The 19,090-nt window shown below is 56.2% G+C and overlaps 2 protein-coding genes across 7 annotated transcripts; one reads left to right on the forward strand and one right to left on the reverse strand.

Annotated features, from left to right (window-relative positions):
* The first annotated feature begins 3,884 nt into the window (after nt 1-3,884).
* On the forward strand, nt 3,885-12,128 carry LGI4 (leucine rich repeat LGI family member 4). Of its 3 annotated transcripts, none has more exons than XM_060131476.1 (9): nt 3,885-4,581; nt 5,027-5,098; nt 5,348-5,419; nt 6,739-6,810; nt 6,923-6,994; nt 7,228-7,397; nt 9,554-9,718; nt 9,801-10,306; nt 11,154-12,128. In XM_060131476.1, exons 1-9 carry the CDS (start codon nt 4,412-4,414, stop codon nt 11,466-11,468), a joined length of 1,614 nt encoding a protein of 537 aa, XP_059987459.1. In that variant the 5' UTR covers nt 3,885-4,411; the 3' UTR covers nt 11,469-12,128. The 3 variants fall into 3 exon arrangements, with proteins under 3 accessions (XP_059987459.1, XP_059987461.1, XP_059987460.1); XM_060131478.1 differs by having other exon boundaries at nt 4,445-4,581; nt 4,956-5,098; XM_060131477.1 differs by having other exon boundaries at nt 4,459-4,581; nt 4,890-5,098.
* Nucleotides 12,129-12,963: 835 nt separating this feature from the next.
* Nucleotides 12,964-18,642, reverse strand: FXYD3 (FXYD domain containing ion transport regulator 3). Of its 4 annotated transcripts, XM_060131697.1 has the most exons (9): nt 18,517-18,626; nt 16,075-16,111; nt 15,917-15,980; nt 14,532-14,564; nt 14,401-14,424; nt 13,780-13,854; nt 13,663-13,699; nt 13,294-13,331; nt 12,964-13,160 (listed from the first exon to the last, which is right to left on the reverse strand). In XM_060131697.1, exons 3-9 carry the CDS (start codon nt 15,954-15,956, stop codon nt 13,141-13,143), a joined length of 267 nt encoding a protein of 88 aa, XP_059987680.1. In that variant the 5' UTR covers nt 15,957-15,980; nt 16,075-16,111; nt 18,517-18,626; the 3' UTR covers nt 12,964-13,140. The 4 variants fall into 4 exon arrangements, with proteins under 4 accessions (XP_059987680.1, XP_059987679.1, XP_059987681.1 ...); XM_060131696.1 differs by lacking the exon at nt 16,075-16,111 and having other exon boundaries at nt 18,517-18,642; XM_060131698.1 differs by lacking the exons at nt 16,075-16,111; nt 18,517-18,626 and adding an exon at nt 18,334-18,466.
* Between the last annotated feature and the right edge of the window lie 448 nt (nt 18,643-19,090).

A 19,090-nucleotide genomic window follows, 5' to 3' on the forward strand; every position in this document is an offset into this window, starting at 1 on the left:
AGCCTTGGCCGCACCTCAGAGGGCTTCGGAGCTGGGCGGGCAGGGTGGGTGTCAATGATTTTCCACGCTGCTGCCTGGGAACTGGGCCCAGGCTGGGCTTAAGGTCACCTGGCCTGAGTGCCTAGGAGTCCACTGACCCCTGACCCCAGGGTCCTGCGGGGCCCTCGTCAGCACCACAGGGCCGTTTGGAGGGCATTTCAGCGTGTATGTAGGTTGTCTTCTACTGACTGTGAAGTCCCCCAGGGGTACACACCACACACACACACACACACACACACACACAGAGAAACCCAAAGACCTGGATAAACAGGCACAAAACAAGACAAATACATGCATGTACATACATACAAATTCAGAATAACACACCCATAGAGAAACCCAAAGACACTCACCAGCACTCCTCACACCAGTCACAAGACAAACACACTTGTATACACACAAAACACACACGTGTTCATTGAGATGGATGCCCGTATAGAGGTACAAAGACACAACCACGCAACTGTGCACTCTTACACAGAGATACACACTCTGGCGAGGACAATACTGACAAATGTCTGTACAGAAGCACACCAACACATGCACACTAAACATAAATACATTCAAAGGCACCGCCACAGCCAGCACTCCTACACAATCTCAGGCATGTGAAGGCACAAAAACTGTGTACATTTGTACACAGACACACACACACATTTATGTGGGCTCATGGAGAAGCAGAAACCCTGTCAAGGACACAGGCATACAACCAACCACGCTGTGGTTTCATAACCATAAAAACAGACACACACACACACACACACGCACACATCCTCATGCACCGGCAAACAGGCACACAGCTGGTCATACAGTCGCAGACATACAGGCCTACGCTCTGTGTCCACACACTTGGAGACATCACCAAATGTGCGCTGATGTGTTTCGCCCAGAACCTCCCCGTCCCTGAGCTCATGTGACCCCTAAAACCCCCTGGAGGGCAACACACCTGGCATCCTCAAGGGCAGACCAGGTTACCAGGCACTGGTGACAGAGAAAAGGGGGATCAGCTCTGGGCTCTGCCATTCCTAGTTGTGAGAGCTCGAGCCGCCCAAGAGACCTCTCTGTGCCTTGGTTTCCCATCCTACAAAATGGAGAAATCACTAAGGTAATATGTATCACCCTGGGCCAGGCTCAGAGGTCTCTGAACCTGACGTTGTCGTTTTTAAAAATATGTATTTACTTATTTATTACTATTTATTTGGTTGCGCTGGGTCTTAGTTGCAGCTCAAGAGCTCCTTAGTTGCGGCACGTGGGCTCCTCAGTTGTGGCATACAAACTCTTAGTTGCGGTGTGCATGTGGGATCTAGTTCCCTGACCAAGGGTCGAATCTGGGCCCCTGCATTGGGAGCTCAGAGTCTTAAGCACTGTACCACCAGGGAAGTCCCCCGATGCTGTCTTATTATTAACTCCATTTTAGATATCTGCAAACCAAGGTTTAGCAAAGTGGAGATAATTCTCCCAAGGTCCCTCTGGTGGTTAAGGACAGAAACTGCCCCCACCTGAAAGAGACCTGGGCCCAGATACCACACTCTGCAGGACACAGATCAGGAGCAGGTAGACGGCTCACACCCAGGCACAGGTGGCCCTGACACACACACACACACACACACACACACACACACGCGCGCGCGCGTGCGCGTGTGCATGTGGTCTCAGAGGACCCCAGCAGCTTCAAAAGTCTCCTTCATGAGCCTCTGCCCCTTGTGGCCCTATACCCCAGAGTCACCAGCAATCCCTGGTTAATGATAACCCTAATATTTATGTAGCCCTGGGGAGGGATGACAGAGGAGCAAGGGGGGCCAGCGGGGAGGGGGGCACCTGGCTAGCTCTAGCCAGTGCTGGGGCCCCTCCCCTCACAGGACCAGCTGCTCCAGAGTGGAGAGGCCCAGCCATTTTCGGGCTGGGTGATGGGCCAATGACTTAACCTCTCTGTGGCTCAGTTTCTCCTTCTGTACAATGGAAATGATAATACTATTCAACTCAGAGGGAGGTCGGGATGATTATCTGAAATGATCCATGGAAAATATTGAGAACAAAGCCTGGCACACAGTAAGTGATCACAAAAAAAAAAAAAGTAAGCTGTCACCCTCATCATCCTTGTCATTCTTCTCATCATAAACAGGAGGGAGAACCTGCTGGGCTGAACACTCTGTGAGTATGGATTTAGGCCCATCTGTCTCCCCTCGGTGTCCCTGGCCCATAGCTCTTTATCTATCTTTCTCAAAGACCCTGTAAAGAAGTTTATCATCCCTGCTTTGTGGCTGAGGTAACAGAGACCTGAAGGGCCTCGCTCAAATCACAGAGATGTTCAGGTGCAGGACAAGCCCTTGGAACCGGAATCCACCCCAAGCTGGGGGGGTGCCCACCCTGCTCTGAACACTCTCTATCCTCTCGGATAGAGGAGGAATTCTCTACACATCTGAGAAGTGGGTGACACGATTGCCCCATCTGACAGATGGGCAAACTGAGGATCAGGGATGACCTTGATCTGAGTGACCCCACCTGGTGTCAGGGGTGGTCACTTTTAATACTTTTTAAAAAATATTCAAGTTTAATAATTTATGCTTTACCAGTAAGACACACATTTCTACTTTTCTGTAAAAGGCGTTAGTGGGACAGTCCTGAGTATGTCGACCCGAAGCTGACCCAACGCGGCCTGGGCCTCATCTGCCCGCAGCTTTGCCCGGTGCTCTCCAAAGCCCCGACTAGCCCACGTGCCAGGCCCACCCCGTGCCCTGCTTCGTGACCCGTGACCCCTAGCTGGTGCTGTTAGGTCCCTTGTCCTCCAAGTGTTCTGGGTGTGTGCAGCAGTGCCAAGAGAGGCTGTGTGTTCTCCTCATGCCTTAGTTTTCCCATCTGTAAAGTGGGGGTTAATAATACTACCCACCTCAAGGGGTTGTTGTGAGGACTGAGTAAATTCATGTCAAGACTGATGCATAGTAAGGGCTCAGTGAGTATCATTACTACTACTTCAGTTTGGGTAATATCATTTATTTATTTTTCTTATTTAATGAACAGAATCTATCCAAACTGCTAAAAGCTTAGTCCAAACAAAAACAGCCAGTATCCATGGGCTCTGATCTCCAAAGGAGGAATGCAAAATCATACTGGAAGAGTGTGCAGCCAGCTGCCTGGGCTTGAGTCCTGGCTCTGCCTCAGCTCGATAACCTAGATCTCAAATGACCTGACCCCTCACTTCAGTATTTCCATTTGTAAAATAGCTGTATGATGTATCAGCCTCGCAGGGCTGTAGTGAGGTCAGCACGAGCTAATAGATGAACTTGTAGGACGCGGCGTGGTACAGAGTCAGTGCTGAAGGAAGGGGATGGCATCATTATCATCCTTTTTCCCTTGGGTTGGCTCCCTACCCCTAAGTGAGTGGTGGGTACTCAAGGAGTTAATTTCGGGCAAAAGAGGTTGTGGGTTTGGGGCAGGGCGGCTGCCCTGCTGAGTGTCGCCACCAGAGGGAGCAGCTGGACTTGAGCTGGTCCCTCCAAGCCTGGGTGCCAGTGCCCACCCAGCCCTACTGGAGCCAGGGGAGGGGGCTGGCTGGGAGTGGCCACCGCGGCTCCAGCCCTTGGTGGTCTCTCCTCCCACCCCCCTCCTGCCTGCAGAGCCATCCGGTCCCCACCCAGGTGACAGCCTCCTCACACTCCGTGAGTGGGGTGGAGTGGGGAATCTGGGGAGGGGGCTGGACAGGAGGGGCCAGGACAGCTCCAACGCTCCACGGCCCCTCCCCTCCCATGGGGCCCTCTGGCCCCTTCCCAAGGGCTGCTCTTCCTATGGCCTCTGACGCCCTCCTCCTTCTTGCCCTGCTTTGCCTGGAGCACCCGGTGCCCAGCAAGTCCCTCTCCCAAACCTCCTGGGAGAAGGGACGTGGGGGGAGGGGAAGAAACTTCCAAGGAGCTGGAAAGGGGGGGTAGGGAGACAGAAATAAAGACACCAGACAGAGGGAGACACACACACACACACACACACACACACACACACACTCAGACACACAGAAAGAGAGGCCAACAGACAGAAGGAGACAGACAGAGAAAAAGAGAAACAGAGACAGAGAGACAATTCAGATAGAAATAGAGAGACAGAGATAGAGAGTGGGAAGCAGACTAACTCACGGAGTCAGAAGTATAAAAAGGGAGAGAGACAGAAAGACAGGGAAAGAGAAATAAACAGAAAATTAGACACCAAAGAGATACAGGAAGCAAAGCAGACTGAGGAGAGACCAAGAAAGAGGAGAGAGAAGCCAGGGCAGAGCATGCCAGCGGGCGGCATGGAGGGTCACCTGGCATGGGAGATGTAGTGGCCGCGACCTGGGCCAAGCTGGGTGGGCAGAGAGAAGCCGGTGCCTCGGTGGAGGTCAGGGGGCATGGGAGGGGCAGGAATTCTGCTGCTGCTGCTGGCTGGGGTGGGCGTGGGGGGGGCCTGGAGACCCCCAAAGGGAAAGTGTCCTCTGAGTTGCTCCTGCTCTAAAGACAGTGCCCTGTGTGAGGGCTCCCCGGACCTGCCCGAGAGCTTCTCCCCGACCCTGCTGTCGCTGTGAGTGTCCGGCCCTCTGGAGGAGGCCTGAGGCTGCGGATGGGAGTCCTGGGACCCCAGGGGCTGGGGGGCAGGGTGCTGGCTCCCCAAGGAAACAGGGACCCATCAGGATCTTGGGAGGGGGGCAGCAAAGGATGTCGGGAGGCCTGAAAGGGGGCTGCTGGGATTTGGAAAGGAGCCGGAGGGAAATTCCAAAGGGCAGGGTCAGCATCGGGGCCTGGGAAGAAGGAGAGCCGTGGGGTGGGCTGAGCGCTGCCAGGATCCTTGCCAAGCGAGGAGGGCAAATGCCTGTCTCCCCTGGGATGCAGGGGAAATACACACACCCAGGGTCAGGTGGCATGCCAGGGTCCCCTCCGCCCCACCCCCGGACACAGGAGACAGCTCTGGGATGGGACAGGCACACTGGAGCAGTCTTCTCCTCGCCCACCATTGCCCACATCCCCAGCTCACTCGTTAGGACTGGAGTCACCCAGCTGAAGGCCGGCAGCTTCCTGAGGGTACCGTCACTGCACCTGCTGTGAGTGGGGCCCGGCTTAGTGACGGCCACCTGAGGGAGGGGGTGTCCGTGCACACGCGCGTGGGGGAGTGTGCACACATACACGTATGTGCGTGTCCATGAAAGCATCCGTGTCACACACATACTCACGTGGTATGCGTGTGTGTGTGTGACCGTGCCCACGTGGGCTGGGGTTGGGAGGGGGCAAGGTTAACGTGTCAGGTAGGGAGCAGCAACCCTGGAAAAATGTCTTTCTAACTTCCTTGCCAGCCTCTTCACATCCAACTCCTTCTCCATGATCGAGGACGATGCGTTTGCGGGCCTGTCCCACCTGCAGTACCTGTGAGTGAGGCCAGAAGATGGGGGCAGGAATGGGGGCCTGGGAGAGGAAGGCGGAGCCCCTCTGTGTCTCCTAGAGTGGGGGAGATAGGGGCTTGTTGCCCTGGGGAGGAAGTGTCTGCACAAGGGACCGTCTGGAGGGGGCAAGGGTCCTGGCCTCTTGAGTGGGGTTGGGGCTTCTGCTCAGCTGCCCTCTCTGTTTCAAGATTCACAAAAAGCCTGGATGACCCATGACTGTTTCTGGTCCTACCTGACTTTTGGGAGCCCAGGGAGGTTACAGAGAGGCCAGAGATAAAGAAGTGTTTCAAATTAAGAGGAAACTATTCTGAGTTAGTTGGTGATGGTGGTACTGATGGTAATGGTGGTGATGAGAGTATGACTACGCCAGCATGACTGCTGGTGCCGGTGGTGACGATAACGGTGGTGGTGTGCAGCTGCTCGCAGGGAAGTGGTGGCATTATTGAGGATGGCGGAGTGGGGATGATTTTGATAAAAATGGACCCAGCGGTGATGGTGCTGTTGGTGGTACGGATGATGAAGTTTGAAGGGTTGGTGTTAGGGATAATTATCAGTATTCTGGGCATCGGTAATTATTGTATTGGTATTGGTGATGGTTTGGGGTAGGATGTTGGTGTTGGCGTAATGGCAATGTTGTTGGTGTGGGGTTTGGTGGTGATGGCGGAGATGTTCGTACGTATGGAAATTGCGGCAGTAGTGGTGCTGATAGGTGATGATGTGAGTGCTGGGGGTAAAGGTGATGTTTCTGGTGTTGGCAGTGCTGGTACCAGTGCTGAAGCTTGTGATGATGGTGGCATTGGTTTTGGTATTGATCACAAAGGCTGTGTTCTTGGTGATGCTTACCAGTGTTGCTGGTGTGGGTTTGGTAATGATGGTGTTGGTGTTGGTATTGATGATGGGAAAGGGTGGTGATGGTATCGGTGAGAGTGGTGACATGGTATATTGTTGGTGATGACGATGGTAGAGGCACTGGGCGTAATGGATGATGGTGGAGGTATGGGTGGTAATATTGGTGCTAGTGTTGGTGTTGGTGATCAGGGCAGCAGTGGTGGTGATGGTGGTGGCAGTGTTCACGGTGAGGCTGGCAATGACCATAGGGCCAGGTTCTTGGGTCCTGAAACTGTAGGCTGGGACCTTACTGAGGAGAGGTTCCTGGGAGGTTTTCCCTGGGATCGTGCAAGCTGTTGGGGGAGAATTGGGCACATTCCAGTGGCCTATGGCTTCCATGGGGTGAGTTCCCCAAGCACTGTAGGGCCACAGCAGGGAACCAAGGGCCGCCCCCTGACCCCACCTTCCCTCCACAGCTTTATCGAAGACAATGAGATTGGCTCCATCTCTAAGAACGCTCTCAGAGGACTCCGCTCACTCACACACCTGTGCGTGCCCCCATCGCCCCAGCCCTCCCTGACAGGCACCCCGCACCCATCACCCAGGCACACAGCGTATCCTGGGAGCTGCTGATGGTTTCTCCTTCTCTCCCTCCACCAGAAGCCTGGCCAATAACCATCTCGAGACCCTCCCCAGATTCCTGTTCCGAGGCCTGGAGACCCTGACTCACGTGTGAGGCTCAAGGGGGCTGGGAGGGTGGGGGGATTTGGGAATGTTTGGGTGGGGGAAGGGGACATCTGTGCCCACTCTTGGTTGGCACAAATGAGTATGACTGCGATGGTTCCTACATATTTTCCACACCACTCGGGGGCCCTATCCTGAAACCTTGCCTGGGGAGGGGTGGGGGGCGTGGCCCGCAGGGAGTGGAATCCGGGTCGCAGCCCCTCCCCGGCCTCTTGCCCCAGGGACCTCCGCGGGAACCCGTTCCAGTGTGACTGCCGTGTCCTCTGGCTGCTGCAGTGGATACCCACCGTGAACGCCAGCGTGGGGACCGGGGCCTGTGCCGGCCCCGCCGCCCTGGCCCACATGCAGCTCCACCACCTCGACCCCAAGACGTTCAAGTGCAGAGCCATAGGTGGGGGCTTTCCCGGTGGGGTGGGAGGGACAGCAGGTGTTCCCGGAAGAAGGTGGGAGATTGGGGAACGGCTGCCAGGGCTGAGGGGCTCACCTCCTTCCCTGCTCTGCCCTTTCCTGGCTGTGAGTCTCCTGAGCAAGCAACATCACCTCCCTGAGCCTCAGTTTTCCTGTCTGTAAATAGGGGTAATAAACAGTGACATAGGGCTGCTGTGAGACTTCAGTGATGTACTTGGCGCAGGGCCTGGGAGGGGAGGCCCCCATAAATGTTCATTCTCGTCGTTGTTGTTACTGATATAAAATCGACCATTTAAAAAGTACTTCCTATGATCATTTTGCTTTTCCACAAATATATTTTGGTACCTTTATGGGTACTGGGCAAAGCAGAGAGCACAGCAGTGATGAAGCCAGTCCTGGGTCTTGCCCTCACAGAGCCCACAGCCAGAGGCAAGCAGAGAGGGATGGCCCAGAATGCTCAGGCCTGGGATGGGGGAAGCACAGAGGGGTCAGGGCCGGGATGGAGGGAAACCGTGGAGCTACGGGAGCCCAGAGCCAGAGCGGGGGCCAGGCACAGCTGGAGCGTCAGGAAGGAGTGGACATTTGAGTTCAAACCTGAAGACCGTTACTAACATCATCATCATCAAAGCGTAAGACATGCTTTTGGTCTTTGGGATTCATAGAACAAGGGAGTTTAACTTAGTCACTCTTTACTCCATTATTCAACACACAGTCACTGAGGTCCACTCGGTGCCCGTCCCTGTGAGAGGCAATGGGCACACTGTGGTGACCAAGATAACCCTGGGCCTTGGCCTTGGCCTCATGGGGTCACAGTCCTGGGGGTGGGGAGACAGACGTTAAATAAAACATTGCACCAATAAGTGTATGCTACACATTGTGGTAAACACAGGGGGTGATGAGAGAGTTTAGGCGGTGGTCCTGCCTTACCTGGGGCATCGGAGAAGGCTTCTCTGAAGAGGTAGCACTAGATGTGGACGTAGCTAAGTGGAGTACAGAGGAAGGAGCCCGCATGTGCAGTGACCCCCAAGGCAGCACAGAGCTGGTCCTGAATGAGGATCAAAGGGAGGCACGTCTGGTTTACGGGAGTAAGGAGGGAAGGACACAGATGAGGTGGAAGGTGCAGGGGCCTCACTCTGCAGGACTTCGAAAGCCACAGAGAACAAGGTGGACTTTATCCAGAGGGCTGTGGGAAGCCATGGAGGGTTTTGAGCAGGGAGTGACATGATTTGATGACCATTTTTAAAAGATCCCCTTTGGATGGGTATGCTCAGTGGTTTGGTTCATTGCTTCAACCCTGGTCCCTAGAAGTAGGGCCTGGCATGTAGAGTGAAGTATTGTAGACTGGAGTCCACCACCCGGCTCCACCGCCACCACACTGGACAATCTGGGTGCACCGTTACCAAAAATGCTAAGGTGCTGTAACAAAGAGGCTGTAAATACCAAGAATTAAAGAAAACAGACGGGTCTGAGGTGAGCAGTCCAGGTGGGTGGGGCAGCCCCTGGGTGTTATCCTGCTTTCCACGGCTGAAACCGAGCTGTGGCCCCGTCCATAGGCCAGTTCACAAGGAGAAGGGGAAAGGGCCAAGTCCAGGATGAGCCATCTTCCTACAAGCAAGGCAAGCACTACAACCATCACTCTGCTTTTGTTCCACTGGGAACTTGGTCTGGTCATGGCCACAGCGGACCTCAGAGGCTGGGGGGGCAGTGTAGGGGCAGTGCTGGGCTAATGTGGCCTCTGGCTGGGCAGCTTTGTGCCCAGCTGCTATCCTATCTCATGGAAGATGGGAAGGGTGGATTTGGCAGGACAGCTGGCTGCCTGTGCCTCTTAGCCTCAGTTTCCTCATCTATAAAGTGGATATAATAACAGAACATAACCCATAGGGACCTTGTGAAATTAAATGAATGAATAAATGGCTACTTCTAAGCAGCTCTTTGCTGATGCTACGCAGCTTAGAGTACCGCCACGTTGTTGTGAGTTAATACGTCCATAGGTAAAAAGATTCCACTGTATGTCCCTACGAGGTCGACACCGTGGTGGTCCTCACCTCAGAGGTGTGCAAAGCGGGACTCAGTGATGAGGACCGTGGGGTGCCCCTGGCCTGCCTGACTCTCTCCCCTCCCCGCTGCACCCTCTCCCAGAGCTGTCCTGGTTCCAGACGGTCGGCGAGTCAGCGCTGGGCGTAGAGGCTTTCTCCTACCAAGGGGAGCCCCACGTCGTCCTGGCACAGCCCTTTGCCGGCCGCTGCCTGATCCTGACCTGGGACTACAGCCTGCAGCGCTTCCGGCAGGAGGAAGAGCTGTCTGGTAAGCCCACTCCCATCCTCCAGCCTGCCAGGTAGCCTGCCCAGCTCGTCTGACAGGCGCCCTGCTCCCCGCCTCCCCACAGCGCCCTCGGTGGTGTCCTGCAAGCCGCTGGTGCTGGGCCCGCGCCTCTTTGTGCTGGCCGCCCGCCTGTGGGGAGGCTCGCAGCTGTGGGCCCGGCCCGGCCCCGACCTGCGCCTGGCCCCGCTGCAGGCCCTGGCTCCACGGCGGCTGCTGCGGCCCAATGACGCCGAGCTCCTGTGGCTGGACGGGCAGCCCTGCTTCGTGGTGGCCGACGCCTCCAAGGCGGGCAGCACCACGCTGCTGTGCCGGGACGGGCCCGGCTTCTACCCGCGCCAGAGCCTGCACGCCTGGCACCGGGACACGGATGCCGAGGCCCTCGAGCTGGACGGCCGGCCCCATCTGCTGCTAGCCTCCGCCTCGCAGCGGCCCGTGCTCTTCCACTGGTTTGGGGGCCGCTTCGAGAGGCGCACCGACATCCCCGAGGCCGAGGACGTCTATGCCACACGCCACTTCCAGGCCAGCGGAGATGTGTTCCTGTGCCTGACACGCTACATCGGGGACTCCATGGTGAGGCTGAGCCCAGTCCCGTGGGGCAGGCACAGGCCGGGCCTGGCCTGCATCAGCGGACCCCCACTCAGGGCTGACCTTTCAGCACTGACCCCACCTTGCGCACTGGCCTCTGAACTCTGACCCGCCTCACGGGCTGAGCTTCCTAATGTGCTGATCTTTGAGCTGTGACCCCACCCCAACACTGACTCCAAGACTGTGACCCCTCGAGGCTGGCTGACCCTAAACCACTCCCCATCCCCCAACACTGACGCTGGCCCCGAGATTCTACCGCCAAACCCCAACACACCCCAGCAACTACATTTAATCACAGCCATCACACTCTGAAGCCCCAGGGCTGACGGCCCACCCCCTCCAGCACTCTCTCTCTGGAGTGAGGTACAGCCAGGGGGAGGGCTCTGGGCCTAAAAGGCACTGATCTGACGCAGGTGTTCACAGGGTGTCTGCATGGGGAGCAGACTGTGGGCACAGGGACAGGAGCAGGGAGATCAGGAAGACCGGGAAGGAGGCTGTGTGATGGTCCAGGAGGGGGGTGACTGTGGCTGGGCTGGAGGGCAGCCAGAATAAAGGAGAGACATAAATACCATGGTAGGTGAAACTGACAGATCCCAGGGCTGACTGATTCTATGTGGGGTGTGAGGGAGAGAGAAGGGCTCAGAATGACTCCAAGTCGGTGGCCTGAGCAGCTGGGTGGTGACATTTATGAAGATAAGAAAGCTGTGGGAGTTCGGGGACCTGCAGGCCTCTGTTCCCAAGCTGTCCCAGGTCCTCCAAAGCCTAGAGGACCACTGACGGGCAGGCCTGGCCCTCTCGGACCCCAGCCCTAATGAGCGGCCACCCTCCGCAGGTCATGCGCTGGGACGGTTCCATGTTTCGCCTGCTGCAGCAGCTTCCCTCTCGCGGTGCCCACGTCTTCCAGCCACTGCTCATCGCCAGGGACCAGCTGGCTATCCTGGGCAGCGACTTCGCCTTCAGCCAAGTCTTCCGCCTTGAGCCTGACAGGGGGCTCCTGGAGCCACTGCAGGAGCTGGGGCCCCCAGCCTTGGTGGCCCCCCGGGCCTTTGCCCATATCACCATGGCCGGCAGACGCTTCCTCTTCGCCGCTTGCTTCAAGGGCCCCACACAGATCTACCAGCATCACGAGTTAGACCTCAGTGCCTGAGACTGGAAGGGCCCCTGGACATGGCTGGCAGAGGGCTGGCATGGGGAGTCCTGGGCCTCTGGATGCCCCATTGCCTAGACTCCTGGTCCTACTCAGAGGTGACTGCTGGTCCTGTGAGATACTGACCACAGGCCAAGTTCAAGGCAAGAGCTGCTCGTCCAGTCTTAAGCAACATCTTGGCTGAGGGCAGATGACCCCTCCCCCTCCAAGGATGACTTGGGGGCTCAGGCTGGGGCACCGCCACACGGAGACAGTACAGAAATCGTGGGGGGCGGGGGGTAATGTGCAGAGCTCCATGAGGTCTGGAAGCGCCCCGCTCAACCCGCTCTCAACCCTCCTATTCCCTGTAAAAGTACTACGGAGAGGATAGCTTTCCTTTTCCTTCTAAACTCAATCCAGCCAATCGCTTTTAGTGCCCGCCTCCATGACGTCATCAGTAGCTGGGCAGTTTTCCCTGCCGGGCTTGCTAACTTCCTCTGCTGCTTGTGCGCATGCCTGCTGCCGAGGCGGAAGCCCAGCGTGTCTTCCCTGTTGGCGCGTGCGCAGGGAATAGGCGGGAAATTGAGAATTGTTGCCGGGAGTCCGAGATACCCGTCCTCGGTCGGTGAAAGGGGCGAGGACAGAAAGTGTACGAGCTCAATAAACGCGCTGTGCACCCGCCTCACCGGTTGTTGTGGGGTCTTTGGGAGAGGGTGTCTGCTGTGGCATGGGGGTGGGGTGAGAGAGGAGGATTCGTGTCCCAGGAACGGTATTATGGGGGGGGGGGTGTCCCAGGGTACATTTTGGCTGCCCTTGTTGAGCTTTCGCGAGGTTTCTAAGGAGTGTGTGCTCATGATTATGGGGGGCCTAGTGGGATGTCCAAGGGATATAAGGGCATTATTAGGGGACAGGTCACAGGTTTACTGTTGGTCTCGTGTCTTATGTATTGTAGGAGATACTGCGGGGTGTTTTGGAGGATTTTAGGCATTTTTATGGCTCTTGGGGACTTTTGGAAGTCTTATTGGCTATTGGAGACTGTCTCAAGGGAGTTTAGGGCTTGTTGGAGTTCTCACACCGTGTGGTCATTATATATTATTAGGAGTATCATGGGGAATCATTTAAAGGTCTCATTTGAGTGTTAGGAAGGGTCTCTTATAATAAAATGGGGTCTGAGGTGAGTCGGAGGGTCACTATTATAATCATAAGCTATCTGGCTACTCCTGTTGTGACAGGATGATCCCACATCCTAGTTTTCCTGGGAAGGTCCCACTGTCCACCTGAGTGTCCCAGCATTCCATCTGGCTAGAGCTCCCTTTCACTCTCAGAATGTCCCCCATGTGGCTACTAGAGCATTTTAAATGGCTTCCTCACGTCCACCAGGTCGTGAGGAAGCAGGCCTGCGGGCTTGTCCCAGTGGAGAGATTCAGCTGCCAGCTTCCATGCTGGCCCCCATGCACATCCACCTTCTCCTGGCCCCCCAAAACCCCAACGCGCACATAGGGAGTTTCGAGGCTGCTTGGGCATAAGGCAAGATCATTTAAGAGTGAAAATTGAACAAAGACCCCCTCCAGTGAGAGATGAGATGGAGCCCTGGCCAGGTGGTCTGAGAATTCCATCCTGGAGTTTAGGATCCTGTGCAGAGCCAGGACTTGGGGAAAGAGTGGCCCTCGGTGCTCTTTCCGCTGATCCATCCTCAACAGTTATGGACAGAGCCTGGGAGAGGTGACAGGGTTAGCTCGTGAGAGTGGATCAGGTTATATCTCCCCAGGGTGCATACACACACACACACGCACACACACACCTCATACCCTATGTCCCAGTCAGCTCCGTTCTGTCCCTGTCTTACCTGAAGTGATGAGAGGTGGGGCATCGCCTGGATAGTGACTAGGGAAAGAAAAGCGATGAGATCTCTGTTCACCCCCGTTCATCCGCTCCCTCAAGGCTAGAGGATTCTCAGCTTGCCCCGACCTATCTTCCTAGCTATTTTCCCACAAAGTTGTACCATCCCAGGGACCAAAGCATTTCATGATTGGAGGCCCTCTGAGGATTCATGGCTCTGAAGAATAAACCTGGAAGATCTCAGTAACAGGAATTCTCCAGGGCAAGACCCAGAAACCCAGCCTTTTTTTTTTTTTTTTTTGCAAAATTTAGCTCTTTCCCCCTGAAAGGTGTCTGTCCAGTATGAGGCAGGCACGCTGCCTGGAACCCATCTTACCGGGGCTTCCGGCTGAACTTGCATTTGCATTTCCCACCTGTTAGGAGAGAGGGGAACGTCAGGGGAGGGCACCCACTGCCCTGCGCTGCCCGCTCCCGCGCCAGCTGCTCCACTCACTCATGAGGACGATGATGCCAATGGCGCACAGGACCGCTGCGAAGATGAGCCCGCCGACACGGAGGCTGAACCAGTCTAGGAGAAACCCAGAGGGGGCCCTCGGTGCCAGCCCGTGCCCTCCTCATCCAAGCCCCCAACCGCTTGACGATATGCATTAGGCACCCCTGATGTGGGATACAGCAGTGGAGAGAACAGACAGCCCTCCAGCCCCCGCACTCACTTTCCAGTCTCTACACAGCAAGCGACAGAGATCTAACGTGGAGTTAGGTAGAGAGAAGCGGTCTGAAGACATATAAGCAGGGCCAGGGGACGGAGAGTCAGAAGACAGCTCTTTTAGGGAGAGTGGCCAGGGGAGACCCAGCTGAAGGGGCACATTTGAGCAGAGGCCTGAGGAGGGGAGGGAGGGAGCATGGGGCGACGTGGAAGAAAACGTGGGGGTGGTTCTAAGGACCAGGCTGGCATGCCTGGTTGCCTTAATCCCCTGTGTTTACTGTTCAATGCCCCAATCCTCACCCCTTGGTCACCCCCATCAGACCCTCACTCAACCCTGTGTGGGACCGTTGGCACGAAATCGGTCTGAGGGGTGAGTGGGGCTGCAAAGGGAGGGGCACAGGCTCTCACCATAGTAGAAAGGACTGTTTTTATCTGCAAGGAAAGAAAAATAGGACATGAATCCAGGATAAGAGTGGGGATGCAGGGGTCCTGGGGGAGACTTTGGGGGCGGGACTGGTGGAAGAGTCGGTCTGACTCACCTTCTGGGTCGTTGGCATCCAAGGCAGGCAGGCCTGGCGGGGAGAAGCGGGGTAGGAGAGAGATGGGGGTGCTGGCCTCGGCAAAGCCGGGGCCAGGGCCGTTGGAGCTCCAGGCCTCAGCGTAGGGTCCCCTGATGGACAGTTCCCCACCTCCCACGGGCACAGGGGTCCAACCCCAAACTAGCTCCTCTGCACGTTCCACCTCGGAAATGAGGGTTTCCCCTGAATCAGCCCCACACCTGCAATAGGTTTTCACCTGGGTGGCTTTGGGCCACCTAGCCAGCCTTTGGCCTGATGTTTCCAGACACCTGGCTAATCCACACCCCCTGCAGAAACGAGCGATGGTCTTGTCAAGATGACAGGTGGCTTCAGCTCCCAGGCGTTCTCAGCCCTCATCTCCTGGTTCTGCCACGTCCACATCCCACCCACCCCTCACCACTCCCCTTAAAGTGACTTACTAATTATAAACTTAATATGCTTTATTTAAAAATGCAACTTTACATCACTACCCTGAATGGAATGGCAGTCTTGCCCAATGTAACTGATAAAAACAGATACAATGAGGGCTTCCCTGGTGGCGCAGTGGTTGAGAGTCCGCCTGCCGATGCAGGGGACACGGGTTCGTGCCCCGGTCCGGGAGGATCCCACATGCCGCGGAGAGACTGGGCCCGTGAGCCATGGCCGCCGAGCCTGCGAGCCTGCGCGTCCGGAGCCTGTGCTCCGCAATGGGAGAGGCCACAACAGTCAGAGGCCCGCGTACCGCAAAAAAAAAAAAAAAAAAAAAAACAGGTACAATGAAAGCAAAGGACTAGGTTTGAATTCTGGCTAGAAGCAGTGGGCTGCCTTAGCTCTGGGCCTAAGCTCTGTTCTTTCTTTGTTAAAGGGAGGTTCATATTTTTAAATTATATTTAAAGCACAAACACATGGTGCTTACTCTGTCCCAGGCACTCTTCTAAGTGCTCTGCAAACAGTAACTCGTTTAATCCTCACAGTGACTCTATAAGTAGGTGCTACTATTGTCCAGATGGGGAAACTGAGGCACAAGGGGCTTTGGTAACTTGCCACATAACCTTGAAACTCTTACCTCTCGTAATCAAGTGTTAAGAAGTGTTAAAGACACAGTAGCCCAGAGCTGAGCCTTCTTGATATCACCAAGGAGACATCAAGACCACGCATGACGAGCTGCGTGAGCCTCTGCTGTAAGAGGTCCTCCTTTATGTGTTCCTTGAAATCACCAGTGTGGTACTTCCCACCTTCCAGGAGATGCTGTCCTGAGACTCACCACCCCACAGGGCAGGCAGAAAGCACGAGAGAGCCACACACAAGCGTGGTCACCATCCAGCTGAGGGGGTCAGGGGAAGGGCAGTCCAGGAACGGGCACTCACCTGCCAGGAGGACGAGCAGGCTCAGGGCCACCTCTTGCATGTCGGAGAGCTGGCCTGGAGGGATCTAGGGGGGAGGTCCAGCTTTAGCAGGGCTACCAGGATGCCTGTGGTTCCCAATCCCCTGCTGCTGTGCTCCTTATCCAGGGTACACAGCTCACCCCAGGGCAGAAAGCCTGGCCTTGAAACTCCGCTGGGCTGAGAGATAAGAAGGAGCCGGAAAGTGCAGTGGGGGCTGGGTGAGAACGAAGGCCTACGGGGGAGCAGCAATAATAACTCACTGGACGTGGACTTGAGGCTTTAAGTGAATTGCCCTGGCAACCAAATGAGGAAGGTGCCACCAGCTGTTATCCCCATCTTACAGATGTGGAAACTGAGGCTCCAGAGGTGAAAGTGGGTGCTCAAGGTCACCTTGCCAGGAAGCGGGATTCAAACCAGACCTGGCTCTGCGGAGGCTGTTCCTAACTCAGGACTCTCTCAGGGCCTTGGGGTGTTTTGGGAAATGGGGTGTTGGGAGCCAGGTGGCAGGAGGCCTTGCTCCTGGGCGTGTCTCCCATAGACAGGTCGGAGCCTGCCCGCCCTGCCCAGACTTCCGCAGACCTTGGGCTGGGCCAGGGCTGGGGACTGAGCTGGCTCCTCTTGTTGCTCTGGGCAGGATGTGGGGAGGAGAGAACTCAGAGAGGATGGGGGAGGGGGGAGGGGGAGGGAGAGGGCAGCCCCAGCCTCATCTTCTGCCCCACCCTCCTCGCACCCCACCGTCCTGCTTCTGCCCCACCCCTGCCCATCCCACCCCAGTCCTCGGTCCTGCCTCTACCCCTACCAAGCTCCTCTGGCAGCAAACAATTCCTCTTTCCCCAGGTAGGCCTGTGCAGCACAAAGAACACTCTGCTGCCCCCTTCTTGGTCCAGTATCAGTCCCCCTGTGCGTCCCCCTGTCCCCTCTCCCGCCCCTGCCCCACTGCCACAGCATACATTGTCCCAATCTTGATAGCAAGAGCTAACACTTAGATCCACCCTGTGCTGGGCACCGCCAAATGACCTTGCTGGGTTGTAATCCCCCAAGAATCCCGGAGGCCATTGGTTATACGCCCCATTTCACAGATGGCAAAACACATACCCTCCCTAAGCCTGGTAAAAAGCCCATTGACATTGCCTGCTCTGTCTCCTTGTCCGCAGCTGTCCCGTGTCTCTCTCTCTCTGGCTTCTATGTAACCCCCTCCCTGAATTTCTTTCCTGGGAACTTTCTTAGCTTCCCAGTTCATCCCATATACCAGACAGTTTTAATTTGAGCATTCATTTCTTTGAGCATTCAGGCAGGAAAAGGGCCTGTAGCTTTGGGGAACATTACTAAGGCGCTTAAGACCGCCCCCCTTCAAATTTGGGGTGGTGCGGGGAGAGTTGGAATGTGTACGTGAGCGGGACAGCCTAGTGGCTCCCAGCACAGGTCTGCAGAAGGACCACCTGTAGTCTAAAGCGAACCCGTAGGCTTTGTCACCCCACGATCTCACTAATACTAGTAATGAGAGCAGGTGCTGATTGAATGTTGACCCCACACCAGACACTGTTCTCAGCTCTTTGCGCTTGTTCATACATGTAATCTTCACAGCCTGATGAAGTTGGCACTATGATTAGCTCACGTTGCTGTCGCAACCCTGTCACCCCTGCGAATTCAGCTTAATGCTCTATACTGTCACCCGGGACTCAGAGTCTCAGCGCTTAAGCCTCTTTCCATGGGAGCCTCCAAGCCTCCCTGGCCGGTGAGGGCTCCATTCACCCCCATACAGCCCCTCCCCAGGCATCTCCCAGCATCCCCAGCACAAGGGGCACTGATGGGTGGTCTCAGCCGTACCCCAGCCCCTGCACGACATTTCCACCCTACTGTCCCATGGTGTGGGCTGCTGGGAGCTGGCATCTGGGCATCTGCCCTCTCCTGCCCTGTTCAGGCTGTTATTGGAAGAGGCCCCAGGGCAGCTCCAGAACTGACTGCAGTGGGTGTGAAGCCTTGGAGAGAAAGGCAGCCTGCAGACGGAGGCTGCGCCCACCCCTCTCTGCTCTCTCCTGGCCCCAGAGATCCCAGTGCTGGTGTGAGGACTTTCCGCCGTCCACCCCCTACTATCGTTCTGTTTCTCCATGATGGTGGCCAGGCCCTTCAGGCCTGAGCAAAATGACTCCCTCGTGTCCCTGAAGTCTCCGCGCCACCTCCCCATGTTACAGCTTCCCCGGGAAGCCGCCAGCCCCTTCCCCTAGAGGTCTCCAGGACCCACACATTCCCAATATGCGGACACCCTGAGCCCACCTAGTCATCCACCCATCCAGCCAGTCTGATCCTCCCGATCCAGATACTTCTGTGCTACTCAGAACCCCCGATCTACCCAGACCCACCAGTCTAACAGACACCCCAGTCCCATCTGTGGGCCTTACCCTCGCCCCAGCTGGCTCACCCGGCCTCCTGTGCGGTGAATGATGGGGAGGGGGGCTTTCTCTAATCTGCTCCCCCAGCAAAGGACCTTGAAGGGGGAAGGTTCTAGGGGTCTTTAGCAGAGAGCAGTGGAGGGAGGGGCAAAGCCAAGAAGGGGTTGGAGGGAGGGGGCCCCAGCCCCTCACCTGCGTGCTCCCCAGGCTGCGCGGAGGTTCAGGTTCCGGGAGAGAGCGGGCCTGCTTAGCCTGGGTCCTGCCTTTATCCGCAGCAGCCTCCACGCCCTAAGCAAACCTGGGCAGGTAGAGAACTAGTCTGACTCCCTAAAGCTCAGGGGCTCTCTCACCTCACACCTGCTCTTAAAGAGACAGTTCCAACCCCCAACCACTAGTGGCAGGGAGCTCCCTGGGGTCTCTCGGATCACAGCAGCCTTAGGCGAGGCAGAAGGAGAATACGATGAGGGCTGGAACTCTGCCCCTCACATCCAGAGAGGTGGCTTTCTCCAGTCACCTGCCCCTCAGAAAAGGACCTGGAAGGAGGAGGGGCTCAGGTCTTTAACGGCAGAGCTTCTGCCTGGCGGGGCGGTGGGGGGAAGGCCATGCTTTGTTTGTAATAACCTAATCTCTTTTACTTAGATTGTGTGTTGTCCTTGGAGGGGGGATGGGTGGCCATTGCGGGAGATCTAAAGTCCTCCTCCGGGCTACTTGCTGCCGTTGACACAGTTTGAGGGTCAGCAGAAGATGCTGATAGGACCAAGGTCAT

Source organism: Lagenorhynchus albirostris, chromosome 19 (genome assembly GCF_949774975.1).
Source record: "Lagenorhynchus albirostris chromosome 19, mLagAlb1.1, whole genome shotgun sequence".
Classification (NCBI taxonomy): Eukaryota; Metazoa; Chordata; class Mammalia; order Artiodactyla; family Delphinidae; genus Lagenorhynchus; species Lagenorhynchus albirostris.

What these genes read in the sequence shown, in the direction of transcription:
- LGI4 (XM_060131476.1), top strand. Translation starts at nt 4,412, where the DNA reads ATGGGAGGGGCAGGAATTCTGCTGCTGCTGCTGGCTGGGGTGGGCGTG. An exon ending in TCCCCGACCCTGCTGTCGCT is followed by an intron (nt 4,582 to 5,026) that starts GTGAGTGTCCGG and finishes CCACATCCCCAG; the next exon opens with CTCACTCGTTAGGACTGGAG. An exon ending in GCTACATCGGGGACTCCATG is followed by an intron (nt 10,307 to 11,153) that starts GTGAGGCTGAGC and finishes CACCCTCCGCAG; the next exon opens with GTCATGCGCTGGGACGGTTC.
- FXYD3 (XM_060131696.1), bottom strand. Translation starts at nt 15,956, where the DNA reads ATGCAAGAGGTGGCCCTGAGCCTGCTCGTCCTCCTGGCAG. An exon ending in TGGCATCATCGTCCTCATGA is followed by an intron (nt 13,700 to 13,779) that starts GTGAGTGGAGCA and finishes CTCTCCTAACAG; the next exon opens with GTGGGAAATGCAAATGCAAG. An exon ending in CCCACCTCTCATCACTTCAG is followed by an intron (nt 13,161 to 13,293) that starts GTAAGACAGGGA and finishes CACCTCTCCCAG; the next exon opens with GCTCTGTCCATAACTGTTGA.